At 40.2% G+C, this 19,636-nt stretch overlaps 2 protein-coding genes and 1 pseudogene across 2 annotated transcripts in view; 1 reads left to right on the top strand and 2 right to left on the bottom strand.

Moving 5' to 3' along the window:
- LOC139937774 (uncharacterized) overlaps positions 1-19,636 on the bottom strand; it is a 96,285-nt gene that overhangs the window by 16,435 nt on the left and 60,214 nt on the right. The window contains 7 exon segments of the mRNA XM_071933079.1: positions 6,625-6,832; positions 7,906-8,046; positions 8,048-8,139; positions 8,703-9,143; positions 9,146-9,967; positions 11,043-11,165; positions 12,548-12,634. Of these exon segments, the coding sequence (XP_071789180.1) occupies positions 6,625-6,832; positions 7,906-8,046; positions 8,048-8,139; positions 8,703-9,143; positions 9,146-9,967; positions 11,043-11,165; positions 12,548-12,634 (1,914 nt within the window).
- On the top strand, positions 462-2,445 carry LOC139937777 (uncharacterized). The gene is made up of 4 exons (XM_071933083.1): positions 462-740; positions 1,002-1,173; positions 1,558-1,712; positions 2,120-2,445. Exons 2-4 carry the CDS (start codon positions 1,067-1,069, stop codon positions 2,443-2,445), a joined length of 588 nt encoding a protein of 195 aa, XP_071789184.1. The 5' UTR covers positions 462-740; positions 1,002-1,066.
- LOC139937776 (uncharacterized) lies at positions 3,397-5,479 on the bottom strand (annotated as a pseudogene).

Genomic DNA, 19,636 nt, shown 5'->3' with positions numbered 1-19,636 from the left:
GAAAAAGAAGCGACAACCCTAGCACTCGCATGACCCCCTCTGCCCCCAAAACGTAAAAGTAGGACATTGAGATAATGATATGCACGTGACCCCAAAAACGTCATAAAGGAGATCGAGTCACGTGACGCGGAAGTACACTAGGAGCTTCAACGTGTGTGTGTATGCTTTGTTTTCGCCGTAGCGATGCGAGCTTCACAATTTTATCCTCTGGTTGTATCCCAGTTTAGTATCATTTAATCTTCGATTTGTGTATCTAAAGTTCAGTGCCGACACTATCAAAATGCCCAAATCGTGTGTTGTAGGCGGGTGCACACGTAATATACTGAAAAATCCCGAAGTATTTTGGTTGTTGTTTCCCCAAGATAGTGCACTACCAGCGAGCATGAGTTCGTTTCGTCAACAACACACGTTCCGACTTCACACTACATGTCCTGTAGTTCATCTTTTGTCTGCTCGGCTCACTTCACCGATGATTGTAAGAACAAGCGAAGTCTTGGCTTGCCATTTCGGTTCAGACTTAAAGTTGGGTATGTCCCAAGCATCATCCCAAGCAACCAACAGTATCGGTCATGCATCAACGTCCGACACCGAGTACTTCGACGGGAATTCCTTCGACGTCCGCCGATGTGCAGACTCAGTCGGATGAGCCCGGCCCTAGCACAAGCACCGCAGAGAAGACATGGAGTACAGATCCTCGTAAGCGCTCTGGGGGAGCATACCTCAAAAGGGAAAGAGCAAGGGTATGTACAAACCACCGATTTCGTTTGTCCAATTATTCATAATCATGGTCATTGGGGAAAGTTTCAATGCGGTTGTAAATTTAACAGTAATTAATACAAAAATTTATCTGAAAATTTTTTCTATTTTTTTTTTAAGTCAATGCCATGCCATGGACTTCATTCAGCTTGAAGTAATTGAATTTTAAAACTGTTCTCTCATGGACCAGCAGACACTGTATTTGTCACTAAAGGTTTGTACACCTTTTGTTGAATATTTTTCAGGGTCGGCTTCTGCCAAGAAAGTTGCAGCCATTCTGGACAGCACGTGGACAAGAAAGGATGTGAAAATGTTGTCGCCATCCATGCAGACATCCTCGGTGGAAGGCTTCCACTCGGTTATTAACCAGTACGCGCCTAAGATGTTTTCATTTTCGTATGAGGGCATGTTATGCAGGTGAGCAAATTTGGTCTACATACTAGGTTTAACCATATACTTTAGAGGGTGGTTGCGGGGGGGGGGGGGGGGGTGTTGAGGTGCACTGCAGATCTCCCAAGGCTATCTGTAGTGTATGCCTTAGAAGCTGTGGGATGGGGAATTGACTAGAAAGAATAACTATGGGCCTGACCCCCCTAACTAATTTATGGGACCTGCCCTTGATTTTTGCAATTTTTCAAAGAGTAGATCATAATTGGGTGAAACTTTTAGGTTGGATGATTAAGGTGCATTAGTATTTTGTGCATTCCACTAGCTTTCATTTAAAGGTTCGGCCAAGGTTTTGGCAGTACATACTGCAACACCACGCATTTTATCATACAAGTACATCCTTGTTTATTTCAGAATATACCTTGCTGCGCTTAATTTCAGCGAGAACACCAACAGGGCACAGGCCATGGACAGGGAGGGCAATCCAGCATTCAGCATTCGCTATCCAAGGGCCAAGCAGACCACGGGGGGATATACTGTCAGGAAGGTGCTCATAAAGGCCACTCACAGTAAGTGCATGGTTGTGTGCAAGTACATACATATGCTGGCACAAGAGGTGTTCTTGTCCTGATTAATAATTTCTTTGCAAATAAACTTCAACTGATCTAAGTAATTTTTACTTTTTATTTGGGGCACAGTACAAAGACTAAATTTCTGTAAGATACAGTTGATGTTCAAGTCTCCTTTTTTTACAGTTTATTTCAAATGAACAACTTCTTTGTTTTGGGGGCAACCCCTTATTTTTGTGTATAAAATTTTCCTTGTTTCACAATTTGCGCCTAGTTTTTCACCCTTCACATTCCTCTAGCAATATTTTACATGCATCAAAGTTAACCAATTGATTAGGCAAATCCACATGAAGTTTTATGTGCACTTTGTGGGTTGTGTCCTTATAATTGATTTTATTACATTATAGATTTCAGCAAGAGGATCATGGAAAAGGTTCTGTTACTCTGCGCAGCTGGGGCAGACACCAGAGCCAAGTACCCGGAGCTGAAGGCAAATCCTGGATATCTAACAGCAAAGGTAACTCGCCCTGACAAAACACAGGCTGTGAAAGAATTTGTGTCAAGGTTTGGTAAAGCGGTGGAGCCTGTAGGAAGACCAGAGGGGACTGAAGGTGTGGTTGTTCCAGCAAGTATGGCAACAAAGAAGAAGAAGAAGAGCAAGCATGCTGACAAAAGGCATACTGAGGGCCAACAAGAGGGAGAACCTTCATCCAGAAAGAACCGCAAGAAGTAAACGCCAAGTTGCCGCTAGCCAATTCTTTGTGATTTTGTTAAAGTTGTTAGCCAATTCTTTGTGATTTTGTTAAAGTTGTGTGTAAACCAACAGGGTACATTGAAACCTTGTGGATAAGGACTGTTGCAACTAACACAAAATTGGAAGTTTTTTGGTTTTAATACCTTTGATAAATTCTTGTGAAACATTACAGTAGATACTTGTAAGGCATGTACCGACCTACAAAATTGCCACAAAAAATATCAACTTGGAATGCTGCGTTTGCCTGGTTTAAATAAGCTAAATGTTTACGTGCACAATCTTTATTATACTGTTGCCCACTTCTGAACAAAACACAAGAATTCGTCAAATGCGGTCAGTTTCATATTTCTAAAAAGAAACACAATAAGATGTTCTGTGTGAAACACTCAACTGTCAAAGAAACACAAAGAGAACTGGATATTTGGGACCCAAGAATTTACTCTTTGTAAGCAGGACTTCCTTGTTAAGGTGATTTTTAATGACTCGACCAACCTGTTGTACTAAAAATAAAAAAAAACACAAGATTTAATAAATCGCAGTGCCAATTTTGAACTAAGTGAAAGATTTTTTTTGAAATTTTATTTTGCCCATGAAATTGGTGTGTCTGCATTCCACTGCTCAGTGGGAAGATGTAGTTTAGTTTGTTACAGGTAATACAGTGAAGATGCCTCTGACAGTGATTTTATCAAAATTCTCAAGATAAAAAAAAACATGCTTCCAAAACAAAGGTTCATGAATGCAACCTGTGCCTTGGGGTATTGAAAAAAGTCGAAATGGCATCTCACACCCTTTTTCCTCAAACAAAAATTTTGGATTATCGTCGGTCATAATATTTTCTCAATTTGTCAGTGTAGGGACCCATTTGCTGCAGTATATATGGGTGGGTGGGTGGGTGGGGGTGACGACACAACAGAGCATAATCCTTTGATATTCATTATGCATTCATTTCAGCATGCATTTATTGTTACTTGGTTTGCACACTAGAATACTATTCGACTGAACTCAACCAATATAACTAGCCATGGCTACCACTACATTTTTAAATAAAAATGCAACAACATATTTTTTAAATTTGACATCGTGGTGAGCTTGAATTTTAACAAACACATGTACTTGTGCCGTATAATTGTACATTTTTTTTATTGTAAAGTACAAATTCTGTTTTATTTTTCCTACTCATCCATGAGTGCATCACAAAAATGAATTTAACATGGCATTCCCTCAAATATATTTAGTCCAAAACTTTGAATGTAAAATATTTTGTGTAAAAAAATAATAAAAAAGTGCAAAGGCCTCTTTTGTTAACTTTACAAAAACGCTTGACCGTTCAAACTCATTTTTGAAAGACTATTATCATATTTACATTGTAAAGTGTATATTTACTCCTAAACCATGTAAAAGTGTTACTGATATCCAGTTATGTGTTACTATATTGTAAATCTACATGTCATCAAGGTCAGGAAATCTAAACCCTTCATAGTTGCCTCCTTCATCAGGGAAAGTCGTTCTGGTTATCCCCATTATGCATGCTGGGAGGGGCACTCTGTTGTGTCTTCCAAGGTAACCATAACACCACCTGATCACCTGCCGATAAGACACATGTCTGTACTTTCTGTGAAATAAAAAATAATACCGTTCTGTTTACAATCAACAAACTGTATATCATTTGTCCATTTGTTATGTTGAATTGACCAGTGTTCTAGCCAGTATCAGTGTTACCAGGATAAGTGGGATTGACGAAATGGGCTCAAACAAGGAATATTGGGCTTATCAAGAGAGTCGTCTTTACTTTGGGGGTGGGAAAAGTGTCCTGATACATGTTCATGTATGTCACGTTTCTCATAAAATAGATTATCTGAATATAATAACCAGGTTGTGTGTTTCTATTTCGGTTCAAAAATCTTACAGAAAAAAAAGTTGAAATTTAAAAACATTGAAAATTAACTCTTACCGTGGAAGGTCACCTTCAACAGCTCTAGCCCCTTACTGTTGTCGGTACGCATAGTACGCTGTCTCTAGTGTTCCGGGGTTCAGACATGTAGCCGAAGACCAGATATGGTCTGTAAAACAACTGAAACCCTCAGTGTCGACTCCAGTATGAACGATTTTCTCCTGTATGGCTGCAATCTCTTTACAGCAAATGCAGTTGTGAACAGGAACACCTTCAATTCAAAAAGCAAGACAATTAAATAGTCAGACATTTTTTAGAGAACTGTGGCATGGAATTTAACTCAACATTCATGTACACAACTGAATTTCACTTGGTTGACATCATGACAAATTAGACACTAACAGTTACAGAAAACTACTCACAAACAAAGCTGTCTTTGCATTGTATGATGTATGATTGTGTAGATATAGACGAGCGAGTATAAAGGCCTATGATTTTATGAGCCAAATGACCAGGTAAGTTCAGGTATACACACATGGGTACGTGTTTTGCCCTCATCAATATCAGCAAAAGCCTACATACACAGGCTATGTAAAATCAGTGAACTATACTATGTCAATTATTCAGAAATTAAAATTACCAGTCGGTATTGTTCAATCGCTCGTTGTTGGCAGCTTGGTCATTCCCATCTTGTTCTTCATCGGGGTCGGCGTCATCAGCAGCAGCAGCGTCACCTTGCTGTTGGCGTGGTCTTGCCAGTGGCTCGAATCTATATGGTTCAGCCCCACGAACCACCTCCTCATCCTCATCGTCTGGCTCAACGTCATCGCTGTCTCCCGATCCCCCTGAGATACTTACTGATCCTTCACTGAAACCATCAGAATCTACACTGATTTCTTCCCAAAATTCGTCACCGGAGTTTTCAGAGTCTGACATGTTTACTTCGTCGAGGAAAGAATCGGCGGATAATACACGCACATTACATGTGGGGCTTGCGTAGCGTGCGTGAGTTGTATGGGTACCAGACTTAGTCAGTCTCCTTTATGACGTCACAGCCATTGCGCAACAACCAATCGTGACCTCTGCATTTTCAGAATCGCGACGCGCGGGCTTTTTAAAAAATCCTTGTTTTAATCTTTTTACAATTTCGAGAAATTATCTTTGTATACTTATGTGTTTGATACATCAGCAACTAGATTTTGAAAGTGGATTGAATGGAAACTTCTCATTTTCCACGCACTTTAAAGAGAATCCATGGTCCTCATGTGTTTTAACTGGCATTTGGCTAGCGGACCACTGTTAAAGCCATTGGACCCTTTCGGTAAACAGTGTTGTCCAAGGTCCACACTTTGTGTACCACAACATCTATATCAAATAACAAACCTGTCAAAGTTTAGGCTCAATCGGTCATCGGAGTCGGGAGAAAACAACGGAAAAACCCACCCATGTTTCCGCGCGTTTCGCCGTGTCATGACATGTGTTTAAAATAAATCCGTAATTCTCGTTAACGAGAGTTTATATTGTTTTACCGTTTTCTCAAAAAGTAAAGCATTTCATTGACTAATATTTCAAGAAAGTCTTTCACCATTACCTTCTTTAAACCCTGTAAATTATTTGGAAATCTGTGAACTTTTTTTTTTTTTTCTGTACCGAAAGGGTCCAACGGCTTTAAGGTAGAACGCAGGTGTTTATTTCCAAACACATACTTTAGAAGATTTACAAATGAATTCTAAATAACCTTTTTCCATTCCTGACCTAGTCCTAAAAACTTCAGCACACTACAAAACGAGACAGAAAATTTTTTAAGTCTGGTAAACGACATCCTCCTAGTCCAGTGAAAATCTTAGTTGGTATTTATCTTGGAATTTGAGCGCCGTTAAACCGGAGCGGATCTAAGATAGCTGGGAGGCAGGATCATGGTGAGAGGTTTACAAAGCAAGGAAACAAAACTGAGAGTGTCGTATTGCAGTAAGGCAGTATTCAAATATTGTGCTAGCTGACATTTTCAGTTTCCACAAGGAAGGATTTTCCAAAGAGTCTGTAAAAAAATTCCCTTTTTATGTGTTTCAATCTTTAATAACTGTTTTGTGTATGCGTGAATACATGTACCCTAAAACTGATACAAATATGTTTGAGAGCACCCTAAAGGTCAAAAATACAGCGCATTGGATATCATCAACTTAACATGAGCCAAGGTGGAATCAGGTATCATCATAAACAATTCTTCTTCAGTTTCAAGAAAAACTTCTGCTTCTCTCCAGACTTACTTGATGCAGATCGATGCCTGCCTGTTCCACTCAGCATAAGTCCCGTCGCCGATGAGTCTCGAAGCGCAGGAGAAAGCGGCCCAGTCTGGTTCACGATGTCTCGGCTCTCTGCCATCAGGTCTGAGTGCTGTTTGATCAGCTGTGGTTTGGTTGCCGTCCGACGCTGGGGACCATGCTCGGGACTGCCTGACCCAACGCTATCTGAATCCTGAAAAGATTTAAGGCAGAAAGGTATACGTTTGGTAGTTACTCTTAAAATTAATGACAATCAAAATTATAGGTTAGAACCCAAAGCAGCTTTCGAAAAAAGCATTTTGAGAAGCATTTCACTCCAAAGAAATGTGATAATATAAAAAGATATCAGCTTTTATGCCCCTATATTCGAATCTGAGAAGCATTACTATTAATAATAATAATAATAATAATAACAAAGTCTTATATAGCGCACGTATCTACCAAACAAGGTACTCAAGGCGCTGAGTATATACAAACTTTCAGAAAGATAGGTTATTGCAGTGATGAATTTTGAGACCCAATTAGTTAGCACCTTATACAATGGTTTACAAGGTGCTACGGCGCATACAACAGCCACAGCCAGGAACACAGGGGCAGACCCCTTCTCTTTTCGATAAGTGCACTGGGTTCTTTTACATGTGTTACACAACACATGGGACCAACGGCTTTACGTCCCATCTGAAGGACGAAGCAATGGTTAAGTGTCTTACTTAAGGACACAAGTGTCACAGCTGGGGATTCGAACCAACACTCTATTGTGTATTCCCATTAGGGAATACTGTCCTGTTTAGACATACGTGTACATGTATATATAATTCGTTCCAGATTTTCGGCGATATCTTAAAAACGCGACCTTTTGACCTAGTCAAGTTTTCTTTGTAGAGCACAAAAATTAATAAACATTTACCAAGTCTGGTTCCCTTGTAAAACATAAACATTTCAAAAAGTCCCAACTCTGCTTCTACGTGTGCCCTCATCCACCAACTAAATCCAACAAAAACAAATTCAAGTTGTAGAAGCACTTTTGTGAAAAAATAACTAAACACATAAAAATTGTTTGTAACTGGTATACTTTTGAACTTGAATTTAAAAACAAAATATTTCTTTAAATGGATAAACTTGTAGACTGTAGGGATAATTTTTATATTCTGTATGTACCTCCTACAAAGTATGGATATCAAAACAAAAAAGTAAAATTAAGCAACTTTTGTACATCAAAAATTTCTTCAACAGAAAATGTTGTTTAATCAAAACAACTTGTCTCACCTGTTTGTCTCCAGCTATGTGCTTTAAGCTACCTGGAACTTGCTTTGACACCCGGCCATCCCTCTCTGCTAATGGTATATCCCTGAGGTTGCTATCTGATTGGCTAATGGAAGATCTAGAGGTCGGATGCGGGAGGGTTTTTACTCTGTATACTTGTTGGTGTGGGTTCTCGACTTGGGTGGAGTGGAAGCGTGGAAGTGTGATTTTTACTCAGTGCAGATTTTTGTTTTTCAGCTGGAAATATAATCATAGCAAGATATTTATTTATTTGAGAAAAGAAAAGAATATAATCACATGTTTAAAATGATAACCATTTCCCCAAAAATGGATAAAAACTGTTGGTTCTGTTAATGGCCTTGTACATGTACCAATATTTGATACCATTTACATTCTGTTCTCATTTGATTAAAAAACACTTCTTGGGAGGGGCAAAGTTTATGATTACGTGTACATTGTCGAGTCAGTACGAAAACATCCGATCTCCTAAAGTACCACTTCCTTGGGTGCAAGTTTGAAATTGTCAAAACGTAATATCCTCCTAAAAAAACCCAGGATGTACACATAAAACAAGCACACACCGAAATACCGCTTTTTGATCCAAAAATGTTTCTGCAAAAAATCGAGATACAGAGTTTTGGCACATGCCCAAAATGTTTTTTTTTTTTTTTTTTTTTAATAATTTTGTTTGCCCTGACACAAAGATACAAAACTTAATCCCAGGTGCCAATCTAACCTTTCAGTCAATTAGATATAAAACTTGATTCAAAGAAATAGTCTGGATAACAATGTTCACTTACCATTAGCTTCCCGCTTGCTTTCCAAAAATTCTTGCATCGTGCCAACCCTCGATGACATATCGAAACCCTCCATAGACGAAACCATTGTAAACGAAGGGTCGGTCGAGGAGTCCCCAAAGGTCAACGAACTATTCCCGAGAGTAGAATCCATGGACTGGCCTCGGCTGTGTATCGGACTGGTCACGTTGGGTGGACTCGTCCGTATGTGCTCCATGCTACGGGGTCTCTGATTGGCCAGTTCTGTCTGCTTCATGACGTTACTGACCGGAGTACTGTGAAAAATTCTCGCAGCGTCCTGCGACGTCTTCGACGGTACGGGTGAAACATTTTTCTGCGTGGGCGAGATCGCAGTCTTTGGAGGTACCACTGGTTTCTCTTTTGGGGAGAGTGGCTGTGAATCCGGTATTTGATTCTCAGCTTCTTGTCGCTGTTCAGCATCAAGTCAAACAATTCCTTGAGTTGTTCTTCAAGGCAAGACTTCCTTGTCTCTTGACTGTGATAACTGCCAGGTCTGACTACAGGCCGAGGAGCGGGCATAGGGGGTTGGTTCTGCCTGTTGCGGGAGACCCGATTATCGATGGTGTGAGCCCGTATCGGAGGGTCTGCCTTTTCATTCTCCTGACTGATATAACTGTTCGGTCGGACGTGTCCATTTTTGCCAGCTGCTTTTTCCGGTCCCTCCGGTGACTTTCCTGAGACAATTGGACTCTCGTAGACAGCCGGGTTCTGACTGTACTCCTGCACTGTTCTCCTTACTTTGGCCTCTTGTACTACAGGTTTTGTGACCTTGGGGTCAACCAGCTGCTTCGTTTGACCTCCAGAGGTCAATGCCTGCGACCTCTGTCCGGCATACTCGGCCGAAGTTCTCAAACTGCTCCTGCCTTTCAGAATTTGACTCTCAGTGTTATTGTCTTGGTTGTTCTGCCGCACCGACGACCACTTCTTGGCCTGTTTGATTTGGGCACCTTGTCTCGCATTCCCAGGCGTAATCATCTTCCTGGGGTTGAACTCCTTGCGCTCACCATTGTCCGCGGTACGACCTTGTACTTCCGAGATGGGAGAAGAGTGGCTTCGATCCCGCAAGATGGCAGTGTTTGCCACGGGGGAGCTATGGAGAGGAGGGAAGAAGGTGCCTGGGACTGTCTCGTCGCTGGAGGGCGATTCAGGAGGAGGCGGCATCTGAGCTTGCTTGAAGAGGAACCCCAGACGATCCATCAAAGCTTCTGCTGCTTCAGACGGCGCTGGTGGAGGTGTACTCCGTCCATCTGAAACAGAAATGAAACAATAAAATTTAAAACCGGATGTGATACAGTCTGTAGTTGCGTATATACATGTACTCCACATCTCCAGCTAAGTGTGGCGGGCTCCAGATGGTGCACCATATGCAAGCCAACTGCACACTCTTTCCCCTCAATAGTGGCATCTAGACTTCATCGAGCTAGGGATCAGGCTGTCAACTGGTTTAAATATGTTAGTCCGAATCCAAATTGGCGGCTTTGCCTACGGCTACGGCTGTTGCTAAGGGGGTTGCTAAGGACATCCTATACCTCAACGCATGGTGACGTGGAAATCTAGCCGTAGCCTTAACAGACTTAGAATGAGTTTGAGACATAATAAACATTATCATCATCATGTTAAAAAAACAACTAATTTGGGGTTGGACAAAATTAAGTTACTACAGCGGGATTTCAACCAATAACCTCCGAATTTACCTGTCGGTGCTCTACCTACTGAGCTGACTAGCTCTATGTTGGCGGTTCATGAGGTAGTGAGTATTATTGCTTTTTGATTATCCGCAGCCTATTTCTCTGTTGTCTTATTATGTTTTGTTAGTTGCCTTGTACATGTATGCACCAAAGAATATAGAGCGACTAAAGCCCGGTTCATACTTCATGCGAATGCGAAGCGAATGTTGGTGTCACAAATTCGCAATGAATAATTCGCAGCAGTTGAACTCTGCTCTACTCACTTGCGAATATCGCTGCGAAAGGAGGGTCTTGACGTCAAATTCACGTCAAATTCGCTTCGCATTCTCAGGAAGTATGAACCGGGCTTAAGGCACAAGATGCGGAACTCAGGCTCAAATGTGAAATCCAACCGTGCAGACAATGACCATTCTTATCAATGGAAGACAAAACATTCACTTGCTGAAATGGCACCCATGCGTATTTCATGTTCCAACAATAGATGAAGCTTCAGTTCCGCATCTTACGCCTTTGGCGCTCTATAATCTTTGGTATGTACTATATGTATGCTGCCTGGAAATAAATCAATAACTAAATAACAAATCCATGCTTTTCTAGAGTAATAATGCTATACACAGCGCGTCGCTGTCCTCACCTTTGCAGGAGTCACAGTCACTGATGTCTTCAGTATCATATGACGATTCGCTTCCATCCTCCTCTGAGGTAGGTCCCTGAGACGGAGGCGGGGGAATAAATAGCTGAGGCGGGGCGGGAGGATCTATTTATAGACAGAGACAGTGAGCAGAGTTTAGACCTTTAGACTCCTTTTCATTTTATTTAATTTCTTTTCATTTTATTTCATCTATTAATTCTGGTTGTGAAGTCATGAACTCTCAGAAAAGTGAACTAAATCACTACACATAGCCACAAAACCTCTTTAGTCTTTTTGAGGTATGGTGATAACTAAGAGTGTACTGTTTGATTTGGGTGTATGCACACAAATTTACCAAAACCTTATTGTGTTGTAGCAGTTGGTGCGTTCGTTAAGCTTCCCTGGGATGACCCCAGTCGGCCCCCGGTGCGTTCAAAAAGCTTTGACGTCGTTCCAGGGGCTCACCCGGGTAAGCCCCCAGGTGCATGCCGTTACCATGAGGGGGCGAGTGTAATCGTTCGATTAGCTCTTGTTAGCGGCTCACCCGGGTAAGCACTGCGGGGTTGACCCAGGAAAGCTAGTCGAACGCACTCATTGTATCCGCCATATCTCAAAAAGGCTTATGCAGAGAAGACAAAGAAGGAAGTTTCAGTTCTAGATGTGAGAGGAAAACCACCGGAGAATTTTTCCAGAGAAAACCACGAAGTCAGGTACGGACTGAAAACCCAATCCATATGTGACACCGGTGGGATCTGAATCAGGGTCCTAGAGGTAAAAGGCGAGGCAAGAAAACCACTTCGCCAACCTAGCAGCCCATTCCTTTACATGTAGGCCTTCTGACTCGATGCCTCTTCCATCAGGCAATGACTTCTTTTCTATGACAACTAATAGGTAGAATGCAATAACGACACCATTTTCCCACTTTTCATATCCAACATTCATTCGCTCTAACATTTTCCATCTTTGAGGTACACTGTACAACACTGAAATTGTATAACCCTTTAGCCAAATGCCTTAAAGACACTGGACACTATTGGTAACATATGCATAAAATATCAAACCTGTGAACATATTAGCTCAATCGGTCATCGAAGTTGAGGGACAACAATCAAATCATAACTTAAAACCCATCTTTTTAATCACAAAAGCGCTTAGAGACTTCATTTTGTAATATGTGCTAGATAACTTCTTCTTCTTATTATTATTATCATAATGAAAGAAAAAACAATCTTGTCACACAAAGTTGTGTGCTTTCAGATGCTTGATTTCGAGACCTCAAATTCTAAATCTGAGGTCTCGAAATCAAGTTCGTGGAAAATTAATTCTTTCTTGAATACCACGTTACTTTAGAGGGAGCCGTTTCTCACAGTGTTTTATACTATCAACAGGTCCCCCATTACTCGTTACCAAATAAGGTTTTATGCTAATAATTATTTTGAGTAATTACCAATAGTGTCCACTGCCTTTAATTGCTAATATTGATTATTGTAATAAAGTGATGAGCTTACCCTTTCTGTCTGTGTATTGCATTGTAGGTACAGGCGGATTCGTAATCAGAGTTGGGTCGTCAAAAAACTTGCGCCTTTGAACGGGACCTGTGGAAGATCAAATAATACACAAATTAATATTTAAAAACTTGCGCCTTTCAACGGGACCTGAGGAGGATCAAATCATACAAAAAATTAACAACAAAATCGATCAAAAAATGAGATGAGTCCACTAGTAAAATATAAATATCTCAAGCACATAAAAATAAAATATTACTTAATAGAAATGTATGACTTATAGGTGACTACATTTTCCACAGGTTCAGAAATCTTGACTTAATTTCACACAAAAGCTAAGATTGATTTTAACTGCACATCACTCTCAAAGACACTATGTCAGATTTTTGGCTGATTTGACCCAAAAATTTTGATTTAAAATTCAATAGGTATTTTGATGGGGGTCGAGAAAGTTACAAGCTTTCGTTTGAGCCATTGCTCGAAAAAGTCCGCCAATTATTAGTAGCAGTGACATAAAGTGCTCAAAATTAGTTTTTGTTGGGATCACGACAATATATCACGTGACCAATTCTTATGTGTTTTATAAGGAACGTTTTAAATTTTCTGACCAGTAAAAGTAAAAGTTAAACTTTTTTTCGTTAGAGCGGGTGATACTCTTTGAAATACCATTCACTCAAAAAAAAATCAATTTTTTAATGTTAAGGGCCAAAAATCTGACATAGCATCTTTAACTGCTAAGCAAAGTGCGACGCCACAATATAAATCACCATGGTCACACGGTGACAACTCATCTTATGATGAATCTTAGTTCAAGGTTCAAGTTTCATTTTTTTGCCAGAGTATCAACAAATAAAATGAGATTATCACTCAGGGGCTATCAGTTTCAAGTATACAACTTAACAGTAAAGATGTATCAAGAACTAAATGAAAACCAACATGACACTGCAATTGGATCCATTTTATAGATACGCGGGCCTGTATGCTTCGATTTTAAAACGACAGGTGGCAAGGCATTTTCTCCTTGGTTAAGGGCATCTACCCTATGAGAAAATTGTAAATTTCTACTGGAGCATTTCAAGGGCACCAAGGCAATGACCATAGGGGCATGGAGGCAATCGCCGTCATTGCCTCCGTGAAGTATCCGGCCTGGACATGCATTTTCATTGAGACAGAGAATGACAATAACAATTAGGTGAACAGAACAATCTCCAAAATTAACCAAAATTAATATTCTCTTATATCGTTGCGGTACCCGCTGCCAAAACATAGGATTCCAAATGCCCTCTAGCTACCGGGCAACCACGGCTAGTCTAGTTGGTAAGACACTGCTCTAGAATTGCAAGGGTCGTGGGTTCGAATCCCACCCAAGTAACATGCCTGGGATATTTTTTCACAGGACTCGGGAAAGTACTGGGTATACAATGCTAACACACATCGGTGTATGGGTAAAAACCAAAATTAATAATACGTTAGTGCTTTGCAACCATCGTTGGCTGTGACGTTGCAAAAGAAAGGTCTATATTGGGGTCTACATTGGGGTTTGTTTTTATCAACAGTTAATCTCAAACTTGTCATCAAGTGCAACAATACTCAGCTTTCTGATCCCCCCCATGTCAACACGAAATAAGTGATCACGTTCATCAACATTCAACTGCTGCATAAGCAACCACAAGTATGTGTCCAAAACATCTGCTTTCTCTTTCCTCATACGCAGGCATCCAAGTTTGATATTTGATGCCAATGACCAAGGGCCAGAAAACCTCTCTTGACCCCCAATACTGAATGTTTCTAAGGGATCATTCGGCAAAGTCAGGAAAACACATCAGTGAGATGTTGACACTGACATGGAGGAATCTTTGTGACTCGTGAAAATACATGTGATTTTGTATCTAGACCAATCCATTTTTGGTCAATGTATGTAGCACAATTCATGTACATTTCCAACATAAAAATATTTTCCTGTGTGACAAGGGCCCGATTTTATAAAGCCTGTAAGCACAAAAACTTGCTAAGCACAGAAAGGTATTGCTTAAAGCCATTGGACCCTTTCGGTAAACAGTGTTGTCCAAGGCCCACACTTTGTGTACCACAACTTCTATATCAAATAACAAACCTGTGAAAGTTTAGGCTCAATCGGTCATCGGAGTCGGGAGAAAACAACGGAAAACCCCACCCTTGTTTCCGCGCGTTTCGCCGTGTCATGACATGTGTTAAAAATAAATCCGTAATTCTCGTTAACGAGAATTTATATTGTTTTGCTGTTTTCTCAAAAAGTAAAGCATTTCATGGACTAATATTTCAAGAGAAGTCTTTCACCATTGCCTTCTGTAAACCCTGTAAGTTATTTGTAAATCTGTGAACTTTTATTTTTTTTTTCTGAACCGAAAGGGTCCAATAGCTTTAACAGAAGCAGGTTACCAGCCACAATTACAAAAGTTTACATTGTTGAGACTGGTGGCCTAGTCAAAGAAACTTGTCAAGCAGTTCTTTCTGCTTAACAGCTTTCTGAAATTGGGCCAACAAGCAGGCGCCTAGCAGGGTATTTAAATATGGGGTGGCCTTTTCTCTACTGGTATACATATCACCCCTTCCCAAGAAAAAGAAAAAAAGTTCCGGCTTAATTAAGACACTAATGAAATTGTCCATCTTTGCCTTCATTTCTAGATCTCATTTACAGGAACACGTTGCCTTGGATCGGACGAGTTGGTCAAAACAAAAGCGTTTGTAACCGTTTTTTATAAAATGCATATGGTTGGAAAGATGTTTTAAAAGTAGAATACAATGATCCACACAAGTTTGCCTCGAAATTGCGTGGTTTTCCTTCTACTGTGCGAACTAACATGGTCGGCCATTTATGGGAGTCAAAATTTTGACCCCCATAAATGGCCGACGTGTTAGTCGACGAGGTAAAAGGAAAACCACGCAATTTCGAGGCTTGTTTGTGTGGATCATTGTATTCTACTTTTACAACATCTTTCTACCCATATGCATTTTATAAAAAACGGTTACAAACGCTTTTCAAAGACCAATTCGACCGATCCAAGGCAACGTGTTCCTTTAAGGCTTACATACTGTACATTTGCTTTCATGTGCTGATCGGTCGCTACCAACCTAAATCCCTCTAGAGCGAAATTCAAGGCCTGTCAAATACATTTATACATACTAGGTGCATCTCTTATATTCCAACCTTCCCCATCACCCACCCAAGCAACCACCCGCCCCCCTCCATTACTACACCTTACGTATTTTGCAGCCTACAATACGTGACCATGTATCCCATCTACTAATTGGCCAGCAAGCAGGTCGACTAGAAGTGCCTGTAGGTGACCTTTAATTAGCTTTAATTCACATTCAGAGCTTTCTCTTTCACTTCAATCATGATGAGGGAATGAATGCAAGCATGCATAAGATTTTACCTGGCATCGGCAATTCGAAGGAAAGCACAACAAAGTTTTAAAATAGAAGTGTATGTTAAAGATAAAACCACTCCCAGACAACATCTGTGTTATAGACAGTGGACACTAGTGGTAATTGTCAAAGACTAGCCGTCACAGTTGGTGTATCTCAACATATACATTAAATAACAAACCTGTGAAAATTTGAGCTCAATTGGTCGTCGAAGTTGCGAGGTAATAACAAAAGAAAAAACACCCTTGTCACACGAAGTTGTGTGCTTGATTTCGAGACCTCAAATTCTAAGTCCGGGGTCTTTAAATCAAATTCGTGAAAAAATGACTTCTTCCTCGAAAACTACGTTACTTCAGAGGGAGCTGTTTGTCACAATGTAATATACTACCAACCTCTCCCCATTAATTGTTACTAAGTAAGGTTTTATGATAATCAATATTTTGAGTAATTACCAATAGTGTCCACTGCCTTTAAAAACTAAAAGAAAAGGCTCAAATGATATCCTTTGAGTGCTGTCGTTTAAATGTTCTTCCTTTGAAAAATCCTTGTAAATAATTTTAATGGTTATAATAGTGGCTTGTTACATAGCACTCATACCTGAGTGTCACTCAGGTTAATGTTTTTGAATTGCAAGAACAATTCTGTTACAGACATATAGTGTCATATAATGGTTGACAAAGTGCTGCTTGGCACAATATGCAGCCAATCAAACCAGAAACTCTGGGGTGTACTCTGGGGTGTACACAGGGGCGAGCACCGGGGTGAACACCGGGGCGAATTCCAGGGCAAACCCCTTTCACTCCGCCAATGACAGGTTTTCTTTTAACCTCAGTGACTCCGCCCTATAAAGTTGTGACATCATATGCAAATTGTCATACACAAATGGAGTACATGTTCCTCCATAGATGGATAGCAATACGCGTCATCGGCCGCCATCTTTGATAAATAAACAAGCGAAAAGTGCACGTGCAGTGCGTACACGCATGCACTTTTCCCTTGTTAATAAATCAAAGATGGCGGTCGATGACGCGTATTGCAATCCATCTAGATACATTGTGTACAAATATTCATAACATCCTATGCACAGCAGCTGACAAACATTTTGGCCAGTGTTAAAGCTGTGAATCGTGCCATTCATGTTGCCCTCGATCCAGACATTTCTTTTTATAATGAGGTATTTTTAAAAGGGTGATCAGGTGTTGGGTGCAGTCGGGCTGAAAATCTCCATAAGAAGAGGCTATATAGGCTATATTAGCACACAGTTATGATTTCAATACTCATCGGAAACTGTTTCAAGGTTGCTGTTGTATTTATAAAACAAATACATTGTATAATAGATGTTAAATTTGCATCGGGGATAAAGAATATTAATTTTGGTTTTTACCCATACACCGATGTGTGTTAGCACTGTATACTCAGTACTTTCCCGAGTCCTGTGAAAAAATATTACAGGCATGTTATTCGCGTGGGATTCGAACCCACGACCCTTGCAATTCTAGAGCAGTGTCTTACCAACTAGACTACCGAGGTTGCCCGGCAGCTCGAATCCTATGTTTTGGCAGCGGGGATAAAGAATGTTAATTTTGGTTTTTACCCATACAAATACATTGTAATCCAACAAAAAAATCATGATGTGTTTTGTGGGCGTGGTTTCTTCTCTGATGGTTTTTGCTTTTTATGGGCCCCCTCCAACTCCATCACCTTGTGCTCTGTATGTTTTTTTTGCTTTGTTTTCTGTACTTTATATTTTGCCTTTGCTTGTAAATGTAGTATTATAGTATTACTTCATGTGTTATCTTTATTCACGTCTATTGTTTTGTTTATTTGTTTGGATTTGGAAATAAAGTATGAATTGAATTGAATTGAATGCTAACACAGATAGACTGCTTCAATTTTTAGCCACAGATACCACAAAAGACACTTAAAATTTGCACTCCTAAAAACACAAATAAGTAATAAATGATACAGTACATTCCTGGAACCAACTTGTCTCCATCAACGTACATAATGTACTCCATGAAACGATTTCATTCAGCACTTCTGCATAACAAATTATTTGACTGAACAGATATTGTGTTCATTGAATGCTAACCTTAAGTAGCAACTGCTATATTTTGAGTAGCACTTTGCTACGCCATACAACTGAAATCTTACATACGTCATGTAAACTTAAAGCCATTATACACTTTCGGAACAGAAAAAAAATAAAAGTTCACAGATTTACAAATAACTTACAGGGTTTACAGAAGGTAATGGTAGAAGAATTCTCTTGAAACATTATTCTATGAAACGCTCTACTTTTCGAGAAAACATTAAATCAATTATCAATTCTCGACAACGAGAATTACGGATTATAGTAAACACATGTCATGACCCGCGAAACGTGTGGAAGCAAGGTGGGTTTTCCCGTTATTTTCTCCCCTCTCCGATGACCAATTGAGCTCAAATTTTTCACAGGTTTGTTATTTTATATATAAGTTGTGATACACGAAGTGTGGGCCTTTGGACAATACTGTTTACCGAAAGTGTCCAATGGCTTCAAATGTAAATTCACACTGTACAGTAATTAATGAAATGTACATGTACATAAAACACATGAATAAGACAAAACACCACACCAAAACCACAACCACCATAAATAGGGCCCAACAACCCAAACCCCAAAAAGGAGAGTTCCTAACCCAGTTTTGATATAAGGATTCTTGTATCAAAGATTTATAACTAAAGTGCACTTGACCTCAGCTACTGTGGAAAGCTGTACTTTGTGATGTAGGATGATAAAACACCCTTCTGGTATTTTTATGTGGCATCGCCCCCCCCCCCCCCTACAAGCCCTCGTGAACAATTCAACTCCTCTATTGACACTTCAATCGTCTGTCACTCAGAATTTCTCGCAAATAGTGCACACACAGAATGGATAGTGTTTCATTTCTTTTTCTTCTCTTACAAAGCATACAGTAAGGGGGGGGAAAAACCATACCACATAAACAAAACATAAACTAACACAAAGATTAAGTTTTCCAGGTCTTGGTAAAGTTCCTGCAACAATTTATGAACTTATCCCAGACCACTAATTAACTAAGATCGTGACCAACAAAACATTGCTTGAATTTTTGTTGCTTAGCTGTTTTCTGATTCTGGTTAGCATAATTCAGTTGTGCTCAACTATGTTTTGAGCCCTGGCCCTCACTTCAAAAAGTAGTCAAATAGACTCTTCTGCTGTGCGCTAAGCAAAAACCCGGCCGGTCACAATCAATATAAATTACATGGCAGTTTGGCATGAAACCTGCTTTGGTAAGCGACAGTTTTCTATGCTAAGCAGATTTTTGGTCCAGTAGACAATATGATCCCTGCGGTCTTGTGGAGTTCCGCACCATCCCCCCCCCCCTCCGATTCGAGCATAACAGTTATAATGTACAGTAGTAGCTGAAATATTCAATTCAAACTCAATTTTGCTTCTCCGCTAACAGCATTGACAATGTAAAAGCCATCAAGGTCACATGTTCGGGAATACTACACGATGCATTACATCCTAACGGTCAAATAGAGAACCAGTTGATGAGAGACTAAAGACAGAAGAACAAGACACCAATATTAGCTGGTAACCATTGTTAGGCCACGCCCACAGTCTTCATCATTAAGCGCATTGAACCTTCAGAAAGTGCATCCTCCCGCTGGTAGTTG

The sequence above is a fragment of the Asterias amurensis genome, chromosome 5 (assembly GCF_032118995.1).
Source record: "Asterias amurensis chromosome 5, ASM3211899v1".
Taxonomy (NCBI): domain Eukaryota; kingdom Metazoa; phylum Echinodermata; class Asteroidea; order Forcipulatida; family Asteriidae; genus Asterias; species Asterias amurensis.
The sequence above is the reverse complement of the archived record's forward strand: the minus strand, read 5'-3'. Positions and strand labels throughout refer to the sequence as shown.

Coding starts and splice junctions, on each gene's coding strand:
- LOC139937777 (XM_071933083.1), top strand. CDS start 1,067: ATGTTGTCGCCATCCATGCAGACATCCTCGGTGGAAGGCTTCCACTCG. Junction 1,174..1,557: donor TATGAGGGCATGTTATGCAG/GTGAGCAAATTT, acceptor TGTTTATTTCAG/AATATACCTTGCTGCGCTTA. Junction 1,713..2,119: donor GCTCATAAAGGCCACTCACA/GTAAGTGCATGG, acceptor ATTACATTATAG/ATTTCAGCAAGAGGATCATG.